The following is a 20,628-nucleotide window of genomic DNA, read 5'->3' as shown; positions in this document are numbered from 1 at the left end:
TTCCAACATTCCTACATTAACACTTTTTCAGTACTGTTGTTAAGTACTGTTGTTGTTAAGTATGGAGTCGGTTCCAACTCATAGTGACCCTGCACAGGGTTTCTGAGGCTGTAAATCTTTATGGGAGCAGAACGCCTCATCTTTCTCCCACGGAACGGCTGGTAGTTTCAAATGCCGACCTTGTGGTTAGCAGCCTGATTCGTAACCACTACACTACCAATGTTATACAACCAGATATTGAAGACTGTACTGTCAAAGAATTAGGTGTTTTCATTTTTAAAAAACATAATTCTTTGTGTTGAAATCACTCCCTCCCTCTTCACGCTCATTCTTCAAAGAATTGTTGTTGCTAAGTGCTGTTGTGTCTGTTCCGTGTCATAGTGACCTTGTATAGTTTCCAAGGAGCAACTGGTGGGTTTGAACTGCCGATATTGTGGTTTACAGTCCAGTGCTGATCCAACGGTGTCACAACCAGAGTTCTTTACTAGTTGGTAGATACGTTTATAGCTGTTAGTGTAAAGTAAACAAAAACTTAATTATATGCAGCTTACTGTGGACCTCATTCCTTTTTGTGTGAGTTCTAAATTTTATAGTTTTGTCTATTGCAGGCATATAATTAGCCATAATGTCAAATTGTCATAATTCCAATTTGTTTTTATCCTTATTTTTAAGTAAGGAGGTGTAAAATTAGACCTATATGTTTCACATTATTTTCTCACAGGTACTGTTTGGAAGTAAAAAGAAAAAGGAATATGATTGACCTAGATAAATTAATATAATTGTTAGAAGACTGAAGACATTTCAGGTCTATACCAATAGCAGTTCCTGAAGTAGCTATAGCTTAAAATTGGAACTCAACCTGGTATATGGAATAATAATCTAATCTTTATGGATGCTGTAATATGTCCGTGTTTTTGAGCATTCATACTTTAAAGCATGCATGCTTTAAACTATATTTTTTCTTTGATATCATTACCATTTACTTCAGCCAAAATAATAAAATTCCTAAAATATTTCCAGCCGTGTAAATCATATATTTTATTTGCTCTGTAGTTTAATATTTCATTGCAGAACAGAATGGGAGACCTTGAAGCAGGAAAGATCTTTATTCGAAAATGTGCTCAGTGCCACACAGTGGACAAAGGTGGGAAACACAAGACTGGCCCAAACCTCTGGGGCCTCTTTGGTGGAAAAACAGGACAAGCACCAGGATTTTCATACACAGATGCAAACAAAAACAAAGGTAAAAAGCAGGCAGGTAGGAAAGGACTAGGTACATTGTGACAAAGAAGGGAGCACGTGATTTGGCATTATAATCATTTCATAATTTGTAGCATTAGAAATGAAGTTCTTATTTATATTGCTGAAATCTTGGTTTATATTAAATTGGAAGACCTGCATTTGAGTAGCTAGTTACCTTTTTAATCAGAGGAATTCCCAGTATCATGTGGCATGAGTATTTGACTATACAGATACTTCTTTTATATGATAATTTATTGTTTAAATGTTGAAAAAGTTTCAGGTAAATTTTAAAAAGTTAAATCATATTTTAATGATATAATGATAGTTTTCAATTTGTAGCCATGATTCTTAGTGTAGGGTTAGGGAAATGTTATATAGTTTGAAAAGTATATTAAACAATTTCTTTGTAGGTGGAAAGGGAATAAATGGTACCTTTTCTTTTCTTCTCCCTCTACCAGTTAATTTTTTTGGTAATATTATTATTTGTAATTTTAATGACCATATTGATATTGTGAATAATATTCATATCCCTTTCTAATTTGACTTATTCACTTAAAGCAATATCTGTTTATCTTCCACTGTGAAGGATGAGAAAATTAAAGTGTTTATACAACCTCCTACTTATTGTTGTTGTTGTTGGGTGGTGTTATCAAGTCACTACTGGCTCATTCTGCACAGCAGAATGCACAGCAGAATGAGACACCTCCTGGCCCTGGGTTACCCTCACAGTCATCACTATGCCTGAGATCATCTCTGCCACTACTCTGTCCCAATCCATCTCATTGGGGGTGTTTATCTCTTTTTCTCTGACCCTCCACTTTCCCAAAAATGATATCCTTCTCCAGTGATTGGTCCCTTCTGATAATATATCTGAATGTTGTGGTCTTTGATCTTCATCAGTAAGTATTTTAAGTTTGGCCATCCTTGCTTCTTCCAAGGAGTACTCTGGCTGTACTTCTTCCAACACAGATTGGTTTGTTCTTTTGGCAGTCCATGGTACTTTCAGTATTATCCTCCAGCACCAAAACTCAAATGTGTCAATTCATCTACAGTGTTCCTTATTCACTATGAAATTTTTACGTGCATATGAAATTATTGAAAATACATGGCTTGAGTTAAGCTCACCTTAGTCCTCAAATTGACGTTTTTGCTCTACAACACTTTAAAAAGGTCTTGTGCGGCAGATTTGCCTCATGCAATATGTTGTTTGATTTCTTGACTGCTTGAGTGTTGATGATTAATCCGAGTTTGATCCAATCTCAGCTTCCATGATTGTTGATGATTGAGCCGAGCAAAATGAAGTCATTGACAACTTCAATCTTTTCTCCATTGATAAGAGTGTTCTTTACTCATCCAGTGGTGAGGATTTTTGTTTTCTTTACATTGACATGCAACTCATACCGAAGGTTGTGTTTTTTGATCATCATCAGGATTTTAAGTCATCTTCACTTTCAGTAAGCAAGGTTGTATCATCTGCATATCTCAGGTTGTTAATGTCTTCCTCCAATCCTGATGCCACTTTTTTTCTTCATATAATTCAGCTTCTAGGATTATTTGCTCAGCATTTAGATTGCATACGTATGGTGAAAGAACACAACCCTGACGCACACTTTTCCTAATTTTAAACCATTTGGTGTCCCCTTGTTCTGTTCAAATGACTGCCTCTTGGTCAGTGTACAGGTTCCTCATGAACACAAGTGTTCAGAAATACTCATACTTTGCAATGTTGTCCATAGCTTGTCATGATCCACACATTCGCAATAGCAAATCTTTGCATAGCCAGTTCCTACTTCTTAGTTTCCTCTTTTGTGACTTCCATTGTTCTTTCTACCCTGGCATGATATTTACATACAATGTAGCCATAATTGCCACATTTGTTTTAACATTTGTTCTGCATTTAAATGGTTGTTGTTGTGTGCCTTGGAGTCGGTTCCGACTCATAGCGACCCTGCACATCTTTACGGGAGCAGAAAGCCTCATCTTTCTCCCATGGAACAGCTGGTAGTTTTGAACTGCTGACCTTGAGGTTTGCAGCCCGATTCGTAATCACTACGCTACCAGGAGTATCAATACTTATTTTCAGAATGTATCACAGTGTCTTTATCTTTTGGTGGGTGACAGATTATCTGTTAGTAATTAATTGAAGAAAACATTATTGGAACCATATTACCTCATTTCTTAAATGTTTGAATCTGTGGATTCTTCCAACACAGATTTGCTTGTTATTCTAGCAGTCCGTGGTACTTTTAATATTCTCCTCCAACACCATAACTCAAATGCATCAATTCTTCTACATTCTTCCTCACTCATTGCCCTTCTTTAACATTCATATGAGGCTATTGAAAATATCGTGGCTTGGGTCAGGTATAATTTAGTCCTCAAACTGACATCTTTGCTCTTGAAAACTTTATTGATCTTATGCAATAGATTTTCCTAATGCAATACATGTTTAATTTCTTGACTACTTCTTCCATGAATGTTGATACTGGATCCAAGCAAAATGAAGTCTTTGACAACTTCAATCTTTCTCCATATCATGATGTTATATATTGGTCCAGTGGTGAAGGTTTTTGTTTTATTTACATTAATTTACACATACAGAAGGCTGTGGTCTTTGATCTTCATCAGTAAGTATTTTAAGTCCTCTTCACTTTCAGCAAGCAAAGATGCATCATCTACATATTGCAGATTGTTAATGAGTCTTCCTCCAATCCCGAAGCCATGTTTTTCTTCATATAACACAGTTTCTTGATTTTATTTGCTCAGCATATAGATTGAATAAAGATGGTGAAAAATACAACTCTGATGCGCTCCTTTCCTAATTTTAAGCTATTCATTGTTCCCTTGTTGTGTTCGAACAATTGCTTCTTGGTCTATGTACAGGTTCCTCATGAGTACAGTTAGTGTTCCAGAATACTCATTCTCTGCAATGTTGTCCATAGCTTGTCATGATCCACACAGTTGAAAGCCTATGCATTGTCAATCAAGCACAGGTAAACATCTGCCTGGTATTCTCTGTTTCAGCCAATATCAATCTAATATCAGCAATGATATCCATCATTCCATATCCTCATTTGAATATTGATCTTCCTTTGATTTATTTCTAATTTTATAGTATTGTGATCTGAGAAGATGCTTTGTAGTATTTTGATGCTTTAAAATTGATTGAGGTTTTCTTTGTGACCTAAGACATTGTCTATTCTGTAGAATGTTCTGTGTGCACTGGAAAAGAATATATATTGTGCTGATGTTGGATTGTGTACTCTGTATATCTACGAGATCAAGTTGGTTGATTGTGTTATTTTGTTCTTCTGTCTCTTTATTGAGTTTCTAGTTCTGTCCTTTATCAAAAGTGGTGTATTAAAATCTCCTACTGTTATTGTAGAGTTGTCTGTTTCTTTCTTTACCTCTATTTGAGTTTGATTTACGTATTTTGAGGCTCTTTCATTGGGGACATAGATATTTATTATGGTTATAGCCTCTTGTTCAATTAACTCCTTAATTGTGATATAATGTCTTTCTTTGTCTCTTATGATTTTTGCCTTAAAGCCTATTTTATGAAAGATTAAAATAGCCACTCCTGCTCCTTTTTGTATGCTATTATCTTTGTACCTTTCCCCCATCTTTTGCTTTCTAGTCTAGTTTTGTCTTTGTAAGATGTGTCTCTTGTAGGCAGCAGATCGTTGTTGTTGTTAGGTGCCATCGAGTCAGTACCAACGCATAGCAACCCTATGCACAACAGAACTAAACACTGCCCGGTCCTGGGCCAACCTCACTACTGTTGCCTCACTTGAGCCCATTGATGCTGCCACTTTGCCAATCCGTCTCGCTGGGGGGCTTCCTCTTTTTCTCTGACCCTCCACCTTACCAAACAGTCCTTCTCCAGCAACTGGTCTGAGGATGAGAGGATTAGAGACAGCAGATTAGAGGATCCTATTTTCCTATTAATTTGACTTCTCTGTCTCTTGATTGGTGCATTTAATCTATTTATATTCAGTAGTATTATAAATTGGTATGAATTGATTGCTATCATTTTGCTGGTTTTTGTGTGGTTTTGCTGCTTTCTTTGAATAATTTTATGAGCTGTATTCATTTTGCTTGTGGGTTTTCTTTTCATTTTAATTTCTGTTGTATTACTGTTTATTAAGTCTTTCTGAGTTTCCTGTTTTTTATTGTGATGCAAAAGTATATCATTTTCCTTTGTGTTTACCCTGTAATTTATTAAATTTCCCCCCATTTAACAAATCTGTTTCATCTTGAAATCTACTTGAATTGTTCACCATTTGTAAGTTCTATGTCTACAGGTTTCCCTCTTTTTGCATATAGTTGACTTCATTATAAATTGATATCTCTGGGTCCCTATTTTAAGGCTTGTAGGTATGTTATACTTTAAGTACTTCCATATCTGGATTGAATTCTGTGTGGGGTTGTCATGTATGTTGATCTTAGGTTTTTGTCTATTGTTGTTGGTTCTCAAGCTGAAGAACACTTTTTAGTATTTTTTGTAAAGTTGGTCTAGTTATTACAAATTCCTTTAATTTCTGTTTATCTAGAATGTACTTATTTCATTGTCATATTTTAGGGATAGCTTTACTCAATATTCTTAGCAAATTTTTTTTTTAGAGTTTTGTATATGTCATCCCATTGACTTCTTGCCTGCATGGTTTCTGCTCAGAGACCATAGCTCAGACTTATTGCTTCTCCTTTGTAGGTAAGTTTTTGTTTTTACTGAGCTCCTTTAAGGATTCTGTCACTGTCTGTGGGTTTTGAAAGTTTTATTATGATATGTCTTCATGATTTTCTTTTGGAATCCATCCTGTTTGAGTTTTGTTCAGTTTCTTGTATGCTTACCTCTTATCTTTGATGATTTTGTTGTTAAGTGTTGTTGAGTACATGCCAACCTATAGTGACCCTATGTAGAGTTTCCAAGGAGCAGCTGGTGAACTTGAACCACTGACCTTGTGGTTCAAACCAACTTTGTGACCCAGTGCTTATCCTTCAGCTACACTAGGAAAGATCAAAGTAAAGCAAAAAAGTAGAAGAGGGGAAATCAGAAACTGAAGAAATGAATAAAAAACAAAAGTTGACTGAGAAAGGATAAAATTCATGGAATTGGAACAAGAGGAAGAGGAAAGGAAGAAAGAATATACCAACAAAAGCAATGAAACAATGAAAGGGAAAAAACAAAAACTAACAAACCAGTGCAGTTGTTGGACCTGGAGAGGAGAAAACTCTTGTAGATTCCTGCCAGCCAAGGAGCTCATAATGTGATGTGACAGCAGAATTCCTGGTCCTAGATAGAGTTCTTTGCTCAGGGTACTCAACCAGAAGTAGTTCATGGAGACCCTTGATGGAGCTAGTTTCAGTGTTAGGACCAAAGGGCAACTGGGGGCAAGGTGGCCTGTTTATGAGGATTTTTGCTAGATTAGTTCTAAGGAGCTCTGGTAGTGTAGTGGTTACGAATCAGGCTGCTAACCTCAAGGTTGGCAGTTTGAAACTACCAGCCATTCCGCAGGAGAAAGATGAGGCTTTCTGCTCCTGTAAAGATTTACAGCCTGGGAAACCCTGTGCAGGGTCGCTATGAGTCGGACTCATAACAACAACAATGCTGATCTAGTGTCTGTGGGTTCTGCAGGTCTGGAGCTGAACCTATTGGAATCTAGGCACCAAAGTGGCACAGCTAGTCCCTACTTCACACTGGTGTGACTCCCAACCATTTGGATAACTCCTGGACAACAAGGTCTGCGCTGTGGGTGGATGAGGGTGGGAACTGGCCACACGTCTGGTCACCAGGGAGAAAGAAGGCATTACACCTTTTCTGTTTCCTGTGTGAATCTGCTTTGCCAGGCCACTGTCTGTCTACAAAGCTGCTCACAAAAGTTTAAGATGGTCATGCCACTTCTGATTGGCTGTTCACCAGTCAGTCTCCCTTGTCTCTATACAGCTTCTCCTCCCAGCAAGCACTCAATCCACTTTTCCAGCCTTTCCCCTGAAGTTCAGTTACAGGATTTTCATCAGTGTCTGTTTCTATTGGTCTTTCGTATTTTTGTTATGGAGGGTAGTGTAGTGCATCTGCCTAGTCTGCCATCTTGCTGGAAGTTGGCCAGAATTCTTATTTTTGAAATTTAGTAACTTTGACACAAATAAATGTCTAGGCCTTTATTGGAGTCCTAGTGTAGCACTCACTATAGGATGAGCACTGGACCGCAGGTTGGAGTGAACCACAAGGTTGGCTGTTCAAACTCACCAGTCACTCTTCAGAAACCCTATACGGGGTTGCTAATAGTTGGAATCAGCGTGACAGCACTTAACAACAACAGGCCTTTATTTATCTGTTTCATTATTTCCTGAAACATGGTATATTCTTCAGAGCCTTTATTTTTGAAAGTTTCCCTGAATTGAATGTTTTAATTATTTTATCCTATTTCATTTGGTTTTTAACCTGACTTGGGTCACTAATTATGCATATTTGTAAATATCTCCTGAATGTGACATATTTCCTTTGATTCTTTAAAATGATTTTTTTGACTTAATTTTTATGAATGTTTTCAATCAAGTCTTTTACTTTGATCATTTGCTCCTTGAGTCTTTGATTCAAGGAAATCATTTTTGAATATGTGGGAATGTGGTAATGATTTTCATCTGTTTAATGTAAATAACTGTGATCTTTTTAATGCAAATTCTCAATTATCTTTTATTTTTTATCTTTTGATGAAGACAGTTATTCCTGGACCAGTTACTTGCAGAAGAACAGTAATGATGAGGAACTAAGTGTTTCAGTGAGTTACTTCTTATTTTCAGCTGCTATCAAGTTGGTTCCCTACTCCTGAGGACCCCATGTATTACGGAGAAGAATTGCTTTATTGAGGATTTTTTTTAATGTAATCTTTACAGAAGCAGTTCACCAGGCTTTTCTTCTTTGGAGTGCTGGGTGAGTGTAAAGCACCAGCCTCTAGCTTAACAGCCAATCATAAACTGCTTGCTCCACCAAGGCTCTGTTCTAGTTAGTTATATGGTCTTCTTTACCCACAGTTAAAGGAGCTCTGGTAGCGTAGTGGATACGAATCAGGCTGTGAACCTTAGGGTCAGCAGTTCAAAACTACCAGTTGTTCTGTAGGAGAAAGATGAGGCTTTCTGCTCCCGTAAAGATTTACAGACTTGGAAACCCTGTACAGGGTCGCTATGGATCGCAATTGACTCGACAGCACTTGAACAACAACAACAACCCACAGTTAGGTTGTAGATATGTATACATGTCTGAGTGTGTCTGTTTTGTAGGTGAGTAATTTGGCTTTTTACTTCAACTAATACTGGCAGCTCTGGAATTATTAAACCCTCAATTTTTCTTCTAACAAGGTAGTTTTTGCTTTCAAATATAGCATTTATGAGTTTCCTTCTTCAATACTAGCTCCATAGCCCTTTTGTGTGAAACAAAGTTTAGGGAGGATTTCACAGCCAGTTCATACATTGTATTATTTTTGAACTAACCAAAGGATTATGAGTTTAAAGGTGTGTCACCTACTTTGGAGAATTCTTCTAAGATCACAGTGATGGGTGTCCACTCACTTTGGTCTAGTTTTCATGTGCATGGAAGTCTTCTAATTATATAAAATTTGGAGTTATAGGTGTTTCCTCAAAAGTTGCATCAAAAGTAAAATTAGTGGATGTCATAAAATGATGGAATGGCACACTCTAGGGGACAGTTCCTCCGCCAAAAAAAGTATGTAACTAGAATAAGAAATTAAATGGTTTTGAAACACTGAAAACTGATAAAACACTTTATAACAATTAGGGAGTGGCTGATGAGGGTGGGCTGCTAGTCTTTCATAGGCAGCATGCATGTGTGAACTGACTACATTATTCATCCCTACCACATGCTGGGGACAGCACCTGCATTCCTAGAGCAAACTTGCTGGTGTCAGGGCAGACATTGGGCATATTCCCCAAACCTTGCCCTTCAGGGAGTAGAAATAGTACATTTTGGTTATACTGGGAGTTTCTGAAACTGGTGCCGATGTTTGCTGGACTATTTTCTCTCAAAGCAGTGGCTTCTCCCTGCAGCAGCAGATTAAAGGGTCAGTTGTTGGTGGTGCTGTTCAGTGCCATCGAGTCGTTTTGGACCCAAAGTGACCCTGCATAGGGTTTCTGAGGAGTGGCTAGTGGTCTTAAACCACCAACCTTGCACTTCAAACTGACCTTGCAGCCGTATGCATTAACCTACAGCACCACACCTCTTAAAAAGTTTTTTCTTATTTTTGGCCACATCATTGTCAGCTCACTGGTTTACTACAGAGACTAATAGAACAGACTGGGTAACAGAAATTACCCAGTCTGAGGAGCAGAACTTTCTAAAGACAAATTGAACGGCATTTAGTAACAACAACAGACGGGTTCAACAGCAAATCAGTGTAGGTAGAAGAAAGGATATACAAACTGAAGATAAGAGAATTGAAATTACCCAGTCTGAGGAGCAGAAATAAAATATAAATGAAGATAAACAGTCTGAGGGACCTGTGTTACATCCTCAAGTGTATCAGTGTATGCATTTGGAGTTCCAGAAATTGAGTGGAAAGGGAGCAGAAAACAATATCTGAAGGAAAAATGGTTTAAAATATGAAAGGCATAAATATGTACAACCAAGATACTCAATTCTACAAAGAATAAGCAAAAGAGATAAGAGTTGACTGAGACATATTACAGTCAAATTGTTGAAATCATGGAAGCAATAAGAGAAAAATGAATTATCATGGATAAGGGAACCTCATTAAGATTAACAACTGATTTATTCTCAGAAACTATGGAGACCAAAAGGCAATGCTGTTGTTGCTGCTAAATGTAGTCGAGTTGGTTCCAACTCATAGCAACCTTGTTTAGGGTTTCTGAGGAGCAGCTGGTGAGCTTGAACCGCCGACCTTACAGTTCAAACTGACCTTGCAGTCTAACACATTAACCCACAGTGCCACACCAGGACTCCTAATAGGATGACACATCTAAAGTAAACTTTATGTTTAATAAAAACAATTTAAAAAATAGAGTTGTAAGTTTTGTTTCTTTGTCAAATTATTTTCAACTGGCTTTGGAAAGGAAAAGGAGATAGAAGCAACATCTCTATCACCTTAATACTAGATTCCTGAAATTACAGATTTTGCTAAAGAGAAATCAGAACAAAGGCAGGTTGGTATGATTGGCAGAAAAAACCTGGAAAATGAGTTAGTATCACATTCTTTAAGTAGCTTGTCATCTTGAGGCATGTTACTTCTCTCTCTTTGGGCCATCATTTACTCATCTTCAAATTGAGTCTGTTGTTAGGTGCTGTTGCATTCGTTCTGACTCATAGTGACACTGTACACAACTGAACAAAACACTGTCTGGTTGTGTATCACCCTCACAGACCTTGCCATGTTTGAGCCCACTGTGGAAGCCATTGTGTCAGTCCATCTCATTGAGTGTCTTCCTTGTTGTTCTGTCTTGGTACTTTGCCAGACATGATGCCTTTCTCCAGGGACTGATCCCTCCTGATAATATGTCCTAAGTATGTGAGACAAAGTCTTAACCATCTTCGTTTCCAAGGAACATTCTGGCTATACTGCTTCCAAAATACATTTTTTTTTTCTGGCAATTCAGTATTCGTGACCAACGCTATAATTCGAAGGCATCAGTTCTTCAGTCTTCCTTATTCACTGTCCATTTGGTGCATGTGTAAGAGGGTAAGAGACAATTGAAAATATTATGACTTGGTTCAGGTGCACCTTAGTTCTAAAGGTGACATCTTTAACACTTTAAAGAGGTCTTTTGCCCAGCTTTGCTGAGTACACACATTTTTTTTTTTTTTTTTATATACTGCTTCTTCCTTGATCTTTGATTATGTATTCAACCAAGTAAAATTAAGTCCTTGACAACTTCAATCTTTTTTCCATTTATCATGATGTTACTTATTGGCTCAGTTGTGAGGATTTTTGCTTTACTTATTAAAAAGCATACTCTAAACTGAAAATTGTAGCCTTTGATATTCATCAGCAAGTACTTCAAGTCCTCTTCACTTTCAGTAAACAGGATTGTGTCATTTGCATACTGAAGTCTTCCTCCAATTCTTATGCTATGGCCTTCTTCATATAGTCCAGTTTCTTGGATTGTTTGCTCGGTATACTGATTGAATTCGTATATTGAAAGGATACAATCCTTACACGCACCTTTCTTGATTTTAAACCACACAATATTCCTTGTTCTATTGGAATGACTACTTCTTGGTTGAAGTACATTTTTCATATAAACACAATGAAATTTCTAGGACTTCCCATTCTTTGCAGTGATATCCATAATTTATTATTATACTCATAGTTGAATACTCTTGCATAGTCAATAAAACACAGATAAACTTTTTTCTGCTTTCAGCCAAGATCCTACTGACATTGGCAATACCATTCCTTGTTCCACATCCTCTTCTGAATCTGACTTGAATTTCTGGCATTTTCCTGGCTTTGTATTGCTGAAATTGTTTTGCTTTTTGTTACTTTCAGCAAAACTTTATTTGTATGTGATATTAATGATAATGTTCAGTGATTTCTGCATTCTACTGGAACTCCTTTATTTAGAATGGACACAAATGTGGATCTCTTTCAGTTGGTTGATCAGCTATTGTCTTCTAAATTTGTTGAGCTAGTGCTTCCAACATTGCATCAGTCTATCGAAACATCTCAATTGGTATTTCATTAATTTTCGGAGCTTTGGTTTTTGTTAATATCTTCTATGCATCTTGGCCTACTTCCGTCAATACCATCAGTTCTTGATCGTATGCTGCTTCCTGAAATGGTTGTCTGTTGACCAGTTCAGTGACTGTGTAATCCTTCTATCTTCCCTCATTGCTTCTGCATTGTTCAGTTATCTTGTTGATTGAATCCTTCCACATTGCAACTTGAGCCTTGAATTTTTGCCTTCATTTATTTCAAGTTGAGAAATACTGAGCATGTATTTTTCCTTTTAATTTTCTAACTCCAGTTTTTTGCATATTTCATTATAATACTTTGTCTTCTTGAACTGCTCTTTGAAATACTCTGTTTAGCTCTTTTACTTCATTGTTTCTTCCATCCAGCTACTCTGTACTCAAGAGCAAGTTTAAGTCTTTCCTAACATCCATTTATTTCTTTTATTCCTTCCTTATTGTTTAAATGACTTTTTGCTTTCTTCATGTATGATGCCCTTAATGTCATTTCACATCTGATCATGAGTGTTCCATGTGTCAAATATATTCTTGAGATGTTCTCTAAATTCAGGTTGGATATGCTCAAAGTTGGACTTTGGCTCTTGTGAACTTTTATCTTCTATGGCTTCAATTTGAACTTGCATATGAGCAAGTTATTGTCTGTTTTGCCGTTAGCACCTTGCCTTGTTATGACTGATGATGTTGAGCTTCTCCATTGTCTCTTTCCACATAGATTTCATTCATGTGTATTTATCTGATGAGGTATGTGGTTGGTGTTCTAAGGTGCCTTCGATTCGGTACCAACTCATAGAGGCCCTATGCACAATAGAATGAAACACTGCCGGGTCCTGTGCCAACCTCACGATATTGTTACTACGTTTGAGCCCATTGCTGCTGCCTTGTGTCAATCCATGTTGTTGGGGTTTTCCTCTTTTTTCTCCACTTTACCAAACATGGCCATCCTGGCTTCCAAGAGAAATTCTGGCTGTTCTTCTTCCAACATAGATTGGTTTGTTCTTTTGGCAGTCCATGGTATTTTTAATATTCTCTTCCATCACCATAGCTCAAATGCATCAATTCTTCTAGACTTCCTTATTCACTGTCCAACTTGCTCATGCATATGAGGTTATTGAAAATACCATGACCTGTGTCAGGTGCACCTTAGTCCTCAAACTGACATCTTTGCTCTTCAACTTTATGTATAAGTCAGCACCCAGGGAGCAATGGGATAAGGTGCAGCTGATGGCAGCAAAACGCAAGTCCAAGGTTGAGGTAAATTAGCTGAGACGCCAGGTGCATCCAGGAATTAGAGGAGAGGAATCAGAGAGAAAGCAAGAAGAATGCTGACGAGGACGCCCTGTGGCGCATTCGGCAGATGGAAGAGCAGATTGCGCACCTGCAGCGCAAGATGGGTGCCACAAGCAGGTGACAGGCCAGGCTTTTGAGGACATGCAGGAGCAGAATGGGCGGCTGCTACAGCAGGTACGGGAAAAGGACGATACCAACTTTACACTGATGTCTGAGTGAATCAAGGCCAACCAGATTCATAAGCGCCTACGGGAGAAGGATGAGCTGCGTGAGCAGGTTCTTGGCCTCAAGTCCCAGGTGGATGCGCATCTGTTGACCGCGCAGAAGTTGGAGGAAAAGGAGCGGGCCTTGCCGGGCAGCCTTGGCGGTGTGGAAAAGGAGCAGACTTTGTGGAGCCAGGCCCTGGAGCTCAACAAGAGGAAGGCTGTGGAAGCAGCTCAGTTGGCCGAGGTCCTGAAGGTGCAACTAGAGCATGTGCAGACACGGCTCTGAGAGATCTAACCATGCCTAGCAGAGAGCCGGGCTACTCGCGAGAAAGAGAGCTTCAACCTTAAGAGGGCTCTGGAGGAGATCTCACGGCTGCGTTGCAAGTTGGAGAAACAGAGGAAGGTGGAGGTTTATGCAGATGCTGATGAAATCCTCCAGGAGAAAATCAAGGAGTACAAAGCGCAGTTGACCTGCCCCTGCTGTAACATCAGTAAGAAGGATGCAGTGCTTACCAAGTGCTTCCACGTTTTCTGCTTCGAGTGCGTGAGGAGCCTCTATGAGTCGCGGCAGAGGAAGTACCCCAAGTGCCATATAGCCTTTGGTGCCCATGACTTCCATGGAGTCTACATCAGCTGAACCTGTGCCTCAGGAAAATTTGGAGCACCTGGGGGCTCTGCCCCTAGCTTCTTTCCATCCCAGGTCCAATGTCTGGCCCTGTTCTGCTTTCCAGACCTTATGGGCCCCGTTCCTGCCCAGCTAGTTGGTTTGGGGGCCCTAGTGCATGCTAATGGGATCAGCTAAGCTCAGTTTCATCTTTTCCTGAAAAAGCTTCATCTTTTTGCCTAGGAGGCACTCACCCTGCAGGGAAGACCTCTTACGAGAAGCTGAGGGTCCCAGAGCTCTCAGAGCTTCCCAAAAGGTGGCCTACCCTCTCAGGCTTCATGGTCCATCCTAGTTTAAGGAGGAAATTCCCCGGTGGTGACCTCCCACTAGAGGCTCACCACCTGGCTATACAGCCAGGAGGACCAGGAGTGGGTCCTGAGGAGATTGACACCACCACCACCACCACAACCACCACCACTGCCACCACCACCATGTTCCTTTCAGGTCGCTGCTGTCCTCTTGGAGTGTTCAACCAAGAACATCAATTTTGATCTAAATAGACCCTTCCCAGTTTTCCCTTATCTCCCAAGCCACTTAGCCTTCTCATGTACCCTAAGGCTCCCTTGGACCCAGATCTGGCCCTGCTTTCATCCTTGTGGCCTTATCTGCAATGGAAACAGAACCTCCCTGGAAGGAAAGGGACAGGTCAGCCATTGGGCCAACTTCTGAGCCTTCCAGGCAGAAGAGCTTCCGTCAGCTGCCTTGTGACTGAGCCTGTCCCTGCCATGCTACCTGTGCCACCTGCCCATGTAAATTCCATGGGCTGCCAAGGGAGCACCCAGAAGGGCCTGGGAGGTGGAGCTGCTGATAAATACTGGAACTTATTTGGACCTACAGTCCCTATACTACAGAGATGTCTTGTATAGGCTGGTCATTGTATAAATAAATGTTCACATTCAGCCTAACAAAATAACAATAAATTATACATGTATGTATAAATATTTTTATATATGTATATAAAAATACAAATATAAATATACATAATTTATAAATACATATGATTTATATATGTATATAAAATATACATATAATATATTTGCATAATGCAATATGTCACTTAATTTCTTGACTGCTACTTTCATAAATGCTGATGATTGATGCAAGCAAAGTTGTCTTTGACAACTTCAACCTTTCCTCCATTTATATGGATGTTGTTTTTGGTCCAGTGGTGAGGAATTTTGTCTTCTTTACAATGAGGTGCAATCCAAACTGAAGGCTATGGTCTTTGATCTTCATCAGTAAGTGTTTTAAGTCTTCTTCACTTTCAGCAAGCAAGGTTGTATCATTTGTATATCACAGGTTGTTAATTAGTCTTCCTCCAATCCTGATGCCACATTTTTCTTCTTATAATCCAGCTTCTCAGATTATGTGCTTAGCATACAGATTGAATAAATAGGGTGAAAAAATGCAACCTTGATGCACTTCTTTCCTGATTTTAAACCATTCATTGTTCCCTTGTTCTGTTCAAACAACTAATGTTTGGTCTTTGTACAGGCTTTTCATGAGTGTCCCAGAATACTCATCTTCCGCAATGTTGTCCATAGCTCTTCATGATCCACAAAATCGAAAGCCTTTGTATATTCAATAAAGCACAGGTAAACATCTTTCTGGCATTCTCTGCTTTTAGCCAAGATCCATCTGACTTAGGCAGTGATATCTCTTGTTCCACATCCTCTTGTGAATCCATCTTGAACCTCTGGCAATTCTCTGTCAGTGTAAGTTTGCAGCCATTTTTGGATTCTTTTTAGCAAACTTTTAGTTGTATGCAATATTAATGATATTGTCCAATGATTTCCGCATTCCACTGAGTCACCTCTCACTGGAATGGGTGCATATATGGATCTCTTCCAGTCAGTTGGCCAGATAGTTGTCTTCCAAATTTCTTGGCATTCTGCATCATTCAATATTTTGCATATAGAATCCTTCAATATTACAAGCAGAGGTTTGAATTTTTTTCTTTAGTTCCCTCAATTTGAGAAATGCTGTGCGTGTTCTTCGCTTTTGGTTTTCTATCTCCAGGTCTTTGCACATTTTATTATAATATTTGACTTTGTCTTCTCAAGCTGCTCTTTGAAACATTCTATTTAGCTCTTTTACCTCCTCATTTCTTCCATTTGCTTTAACATTCTATACTGGAGAGCAAGTTTCAGAGTGTCTTCTAACATCCATTTTGGTCTTTTTTTTCTTTCTTGTCTTCTTAATGACCTGTTGCTTTCTTTCAGTATGATGTGTATTGGTTGTTGTTGTTATTGTTAAGTGCCATCAAGTTCATTCCAATGCATTGTGACCCTGTATAGGGTTTCCAAGTAATGACTGGTTGAGTTTGAACCACTGACCTTGTGGTTCAAACTGACTTTCTGGTCAAGTGCTTATCCTACAGTGCCACACTGTAGTTCCTGTTTATGTAGTTGATAAAGGTATTTGCAAAGAATAAGTCATTGGTCTTACAAAATTGTATCATGTGATCTCCAGCCCAGTTTTTGTCACTAAGGCCATATTTTGGAACTTCTGATCCTTAGTTTCTACTTTTGGCATTCCAAATACCAGTAATTATGCACACAGATCAATTTCAGACTTAAGAAGTCGGTAAAAATCTTTAATTTCACCATTTTTGGCATTGGTGGTTAGTGCATAAATTTGAATAATAGTTATAATAATAGTAATTAACTCATCCTTCTTGTAAGCAAATAAATAATACCTTATCACTGACAGCATTGTTTTTCAAGATAGGCTTTGAAATACTATTATTGATGCTGAATGTAATGCTATTCCTTTTTAAATTGTCATTCCCCGTATAGTATACCTTGTGACTGTTTGATTCAAATGCCCACTTCCAGTCCATTTCAGCTCACTAATGCCTATTATATCGATTTCTATGTGTCTCAAATGAGAGGTTGGGATAAATGACCGCCTAGGTGTTTTCTAGCGAGGAGGAATTCTCTATGATCCCAGAAGGAGGGGTACTCCTTAGGCACAATATTTTTGGGGGTTATAGTTTAATGGTGTGATTTCAATAATTCTAATCAAGCTATCAGTACTGGATTCCTACAGGAAAGACAAGAATTAATGGCACTAAGACTAATTTTCAAATTTTCTTGTGTCAGAAAATGTAAGTATGCTACTGAGTTCAAGAGTAGTCTTTTGTTCATATATGTTAGTGTTATAAAACAGTAATCCCTGCAAACGTAATTATTTAAGAAACTTAAAACTTATTTTCACCATTTTAGGCATTGTGTGGGGAGAAGCAACACTGAATGAATATTTGGAGAATCCTAAGAAATACATCCCTGGGACTAAAATGGTCTTCGCTGGTCTTAAAAAGAAGAGTGAGAGAGAAGATCTTATTCAATATTTGAAACAGTCAACATCTTAATTAAATGCTTATTACAACTTCAAAATGCTAGTGATAAGCCAAATTTTTCCAGTTTCTAAAATTGCATATTTAAAGAAGTCATATTTGATCTTTTTTGATCAGCCTGAAGTAACTTTAACATTTAAAAATAAACATTGAAAGTTTTTATTGTGTGATTGTATTGAACCAATGCCCTTTCTGGGCCTGAATTTACTAAGTCTTGGGATAAGGTCAAGATGGAGGAGTGAGATGGAAAATGAAATCCAAGGTCAGTGGTTCAAACGCAACAGCCACTCCTTGGAAACACTATACAGAGTCTCAATTAGTCGGAACCCACTTGACGGCACTTACCAATAACAACTAGTAGTTTCTACATGCGCAAAAATCTGAATGTGCTTAGCAGTCACCGCTGATGGTTGAAATAGCTTCCATATACGTATCTTTCAGTAACCTAAAGGTAAATACAGCAGACATAAGCTTTAGATTTTATTGATCTGTGTTATATTATGCTTACCTTTTATTATAAAAATAACTTTAAGAAAAAAGTGTAGGAAAATGAAGTCAAATATTTTAATTTTACCTTAGATATATTAATAGATAAAAAAACAAATTGTTCACTGTGAGTGACATAAAATAAAACATAGGAAGAAGGGAAAAGCATAATGTTTGTTAATAAACATTTTAATTATGTAACATATATTAAAAAGGTTATACAATTCAAATAACCTTTTTAATCCTGAGGAACATAATACCAGACTGCGAGAGAAGAGGGAGCCTGAGAGGGGCCCATAAATTGGATCATCATTAACTAGGAGTGACAATGGTGGGGCAGTTCCAAGGCAGAGCCCATGTGGAAGGGATCAGTGGCCCTCGGTAGTATGAGGCAGACCTGCAAGAATTTTCTTGCCCAAAGCAAGAAGGAGAAGCTGCTTTATCAAGCAGAGAGACAGGTAATGGCCTAGTCAGTGGGGTGGGAGTGTGACAGACATTACCTCATTTAAATTTCATAGTAACACTCCCATGAGGTGAATGTTACTCTTTACCTTGAGGCTTAAAAAGACCTGGTATTGAAACCAAAACATGTATATTGTTCTCTAATTCCTGGTAACTTTTCACAATGCCATGGAATGTGTTAGGTAATTAATTTAGCAGACCCCACTACTGAGAAAATCTAACAGAAGGCTCCTCATCTGACAGACACATGGTTGAGTAAGCAGTGATTTCCAGGGGAGAGCTCCATTGAATCTGCCTAACTCCTAGACTTATGGTTAATGTTCCTGGAAAGTAGGGAGAATGTACTGCCCATGGAGCCCAGTGCCAAGGGAGAACTTCCGGCAAACCTGAGCTTGCTATTCTTCTTTCCCTTGAGGAATTCTTAGATATGGGCAGGAACATTTGTAGGAGTTGTAAGAGGTACTGAGAATGTTGCTTGTTGCTGAGCTGAGCTGGATTTATTTACTAGGAGGTAGAACTAGGGTGGCAGTGTTTGTGTGCTGTTATCAGTTATGACTCATATCGACCCTGTATAGGGTTTCCAAAGCTGCAAATCTTTATGGGGGCAGACAGCCTCATCTTTCTCCTATGGAGCAGCTGGTAGATTTAAACTGCGGTCCTTGGGGTTAGCAGCCTACCTCATTACCCACTGTGCTACCAGGGTTCTTATTCCAATCTGCATGAGGACAGAAAGCTCTGTGAGAAAGACGTTGAACTCAATTCACTTTTACAACTAGTTCAGATTTATGCAATCCTGACAGATGCACTGGATGAAATTGACAAAAGCCACATTGCAAGGAGAAACAAGAAAGCCTCATGTATAGAGTTTAAATACTTTTGATTTAAGAGAGCCTTAGAAGTCTGGAATTAAGGTTGCTTCCTTCTGAAGAGTTCTGAGGGAGAGTCTGTTCCATCTTTCTCTTAGCTGCTGGTGGTTTCTTTGGCTTCCATATGCATCACTCCAATTTCTGCTTACGTCATCACATGACATTCTTCCTGTGTGTCTCTGCTTATAAGGACTGTGGTCATGTTGGATAAACGTCCTACTCTACTCTGGTATGACCTCATAACTAATTACATTTGCAAAGATTCTATTTCTAAATAAGGTCATGAGGCCCTAGAAAGGACATGAATTTTGGAGGAACATAACCCAATCCAGTATGTTTTCCTTGCATTGCATACAGCTCTTCTTCCCAATTACTGTCCTGATGACCCATAGCAAAGTTTGGACCCCACCTCCAGATGTAAAGCCAACAACTTTTCTTTACCCAACTCTCCATGTGGTCCTAGTGACTTTGCTTTTATCCATGAGTGGTTTCTTTCTTGACCTTTATTTTCTCAGTCTCTCTCAAACTTGTAGAAAGTCCGCTGTTAGTTGCTGTCGAGTTTATTCCAACTCATGGAGACTTCAGGTGTGTCAGAGAGGACCTATAGTCTATAAGGTTTTGCAAGGTCATGACCTTTTGAAAGTAGATCACTGAGCCTGTCTTTCGAGGGGTCTCTGTGTGGATTCAAACCATCAACAATTCAGCTAGTAATTGAGCAGTAGCAGTGTGTGCTACCCAGGGATTCCATATAAAGTCTAATCCCTACCATAAATCCTTATTCATGTCACTCAGTGTGCTGCTTCTCTGGTACAGGTACCATATCTACAACATAGCTACTTCGTGAATGATGGGAGCATGTAAGGGGATTTACTTTGTGCATGCTCGCAATCTAAATTTAGTGTATGCTAACAAAGATGAGTTCCGGTGTGGTGCTGTAGGATAAGCACTGCTAAAGGCAAGGTTGGTGGTTTAAACCCACCAGTCACTCCTTGGAAACTTTATACAGTGTCTCTGAGTGCCAACTTGACAGCACTTAACAACATCAATAATAGAGCAAAGAAGAAAATAATAATAGCTATTTAAAGTTGCGAAAGTATTAACTTCCACAAATATCTTGGAATTTTGAATAAAAGTTGAAAATAAATTATTCCTATGATTATGTAATCTGAAAGAAATTGTAAATGTCCTTGTTTTACAGCACATTTAGCAGGAACCAGGAGACTTCCCAACCAGGAAACATTATATTATGCTCATAAACGACCAATAAAAAAAAATAATTCGTCCATTTCACCTTCCATCTTCTTTTGATGCTTTCTGCATCATTCAATATTTTGCCC

General features: G+C 38.6%; 1 protein-coding gene across 1 annotated transcript; it reads left to right on the top strand.

Annotated features, from left to right (window-relative positions):
- Positions 1–1,077: 1,077 nt before the first annotated feature.
- Positions 1,078–17,492, top strand: LOC102824603 (cytochrome c 2-like). The gene is made up of 2 exons (XM_006866680.1): positions 1,078–1,243; positions 17,347–17,492. Exons 1-2 carry the CDS (start codon positions 1,078–1,080, stop codon positions 17,490–17,492), a joined length of 312 nt encoding a protein of 103 aa, XP_006866742.1.
- The last annotated feature ends 3,136 nt before the right edge of the window (positions 17,493–20,628 follow it).

Source organism: Chrysochloris asiatica, unplaced genomic scaffold (assembly GCF_000296735.1).
Source record: "Chrysochloris asiatica unplaced genomic scaffold, ChrAsi1.0 scaffold00094, whole genome shotgun sequence".
Lineage (NCBI taxonomy): Eukaryota > Metazoa > Chordata > Mammalia > Afrosoricida > Chrysochloridae > Chrysochloris > Chrysochloris asiatica.
The sequence above is the reverse complement of the archived record's forward strand: the minus strand, read 5'-3'. Positions and strand labels throughout refer to the sequence as shown.

Bases quoted from the DNA above. Each gene is read 5' to 3' on its own strand.
- LOC102824603 (XM_006866680.1), top strand. From the start codon at position 1,078: ATGGGAGACCTTGAAGCAGGAAAGATCTTTATTCGAAAATGTGCTCAG. The intron at 1,244-17,346 runs GTAAAAAGCAGG...TCACCATTTTAG, and splicing joins AGATGCAAACAAAAACAAAG to GCATTGTGTGGGGAGAAGCA.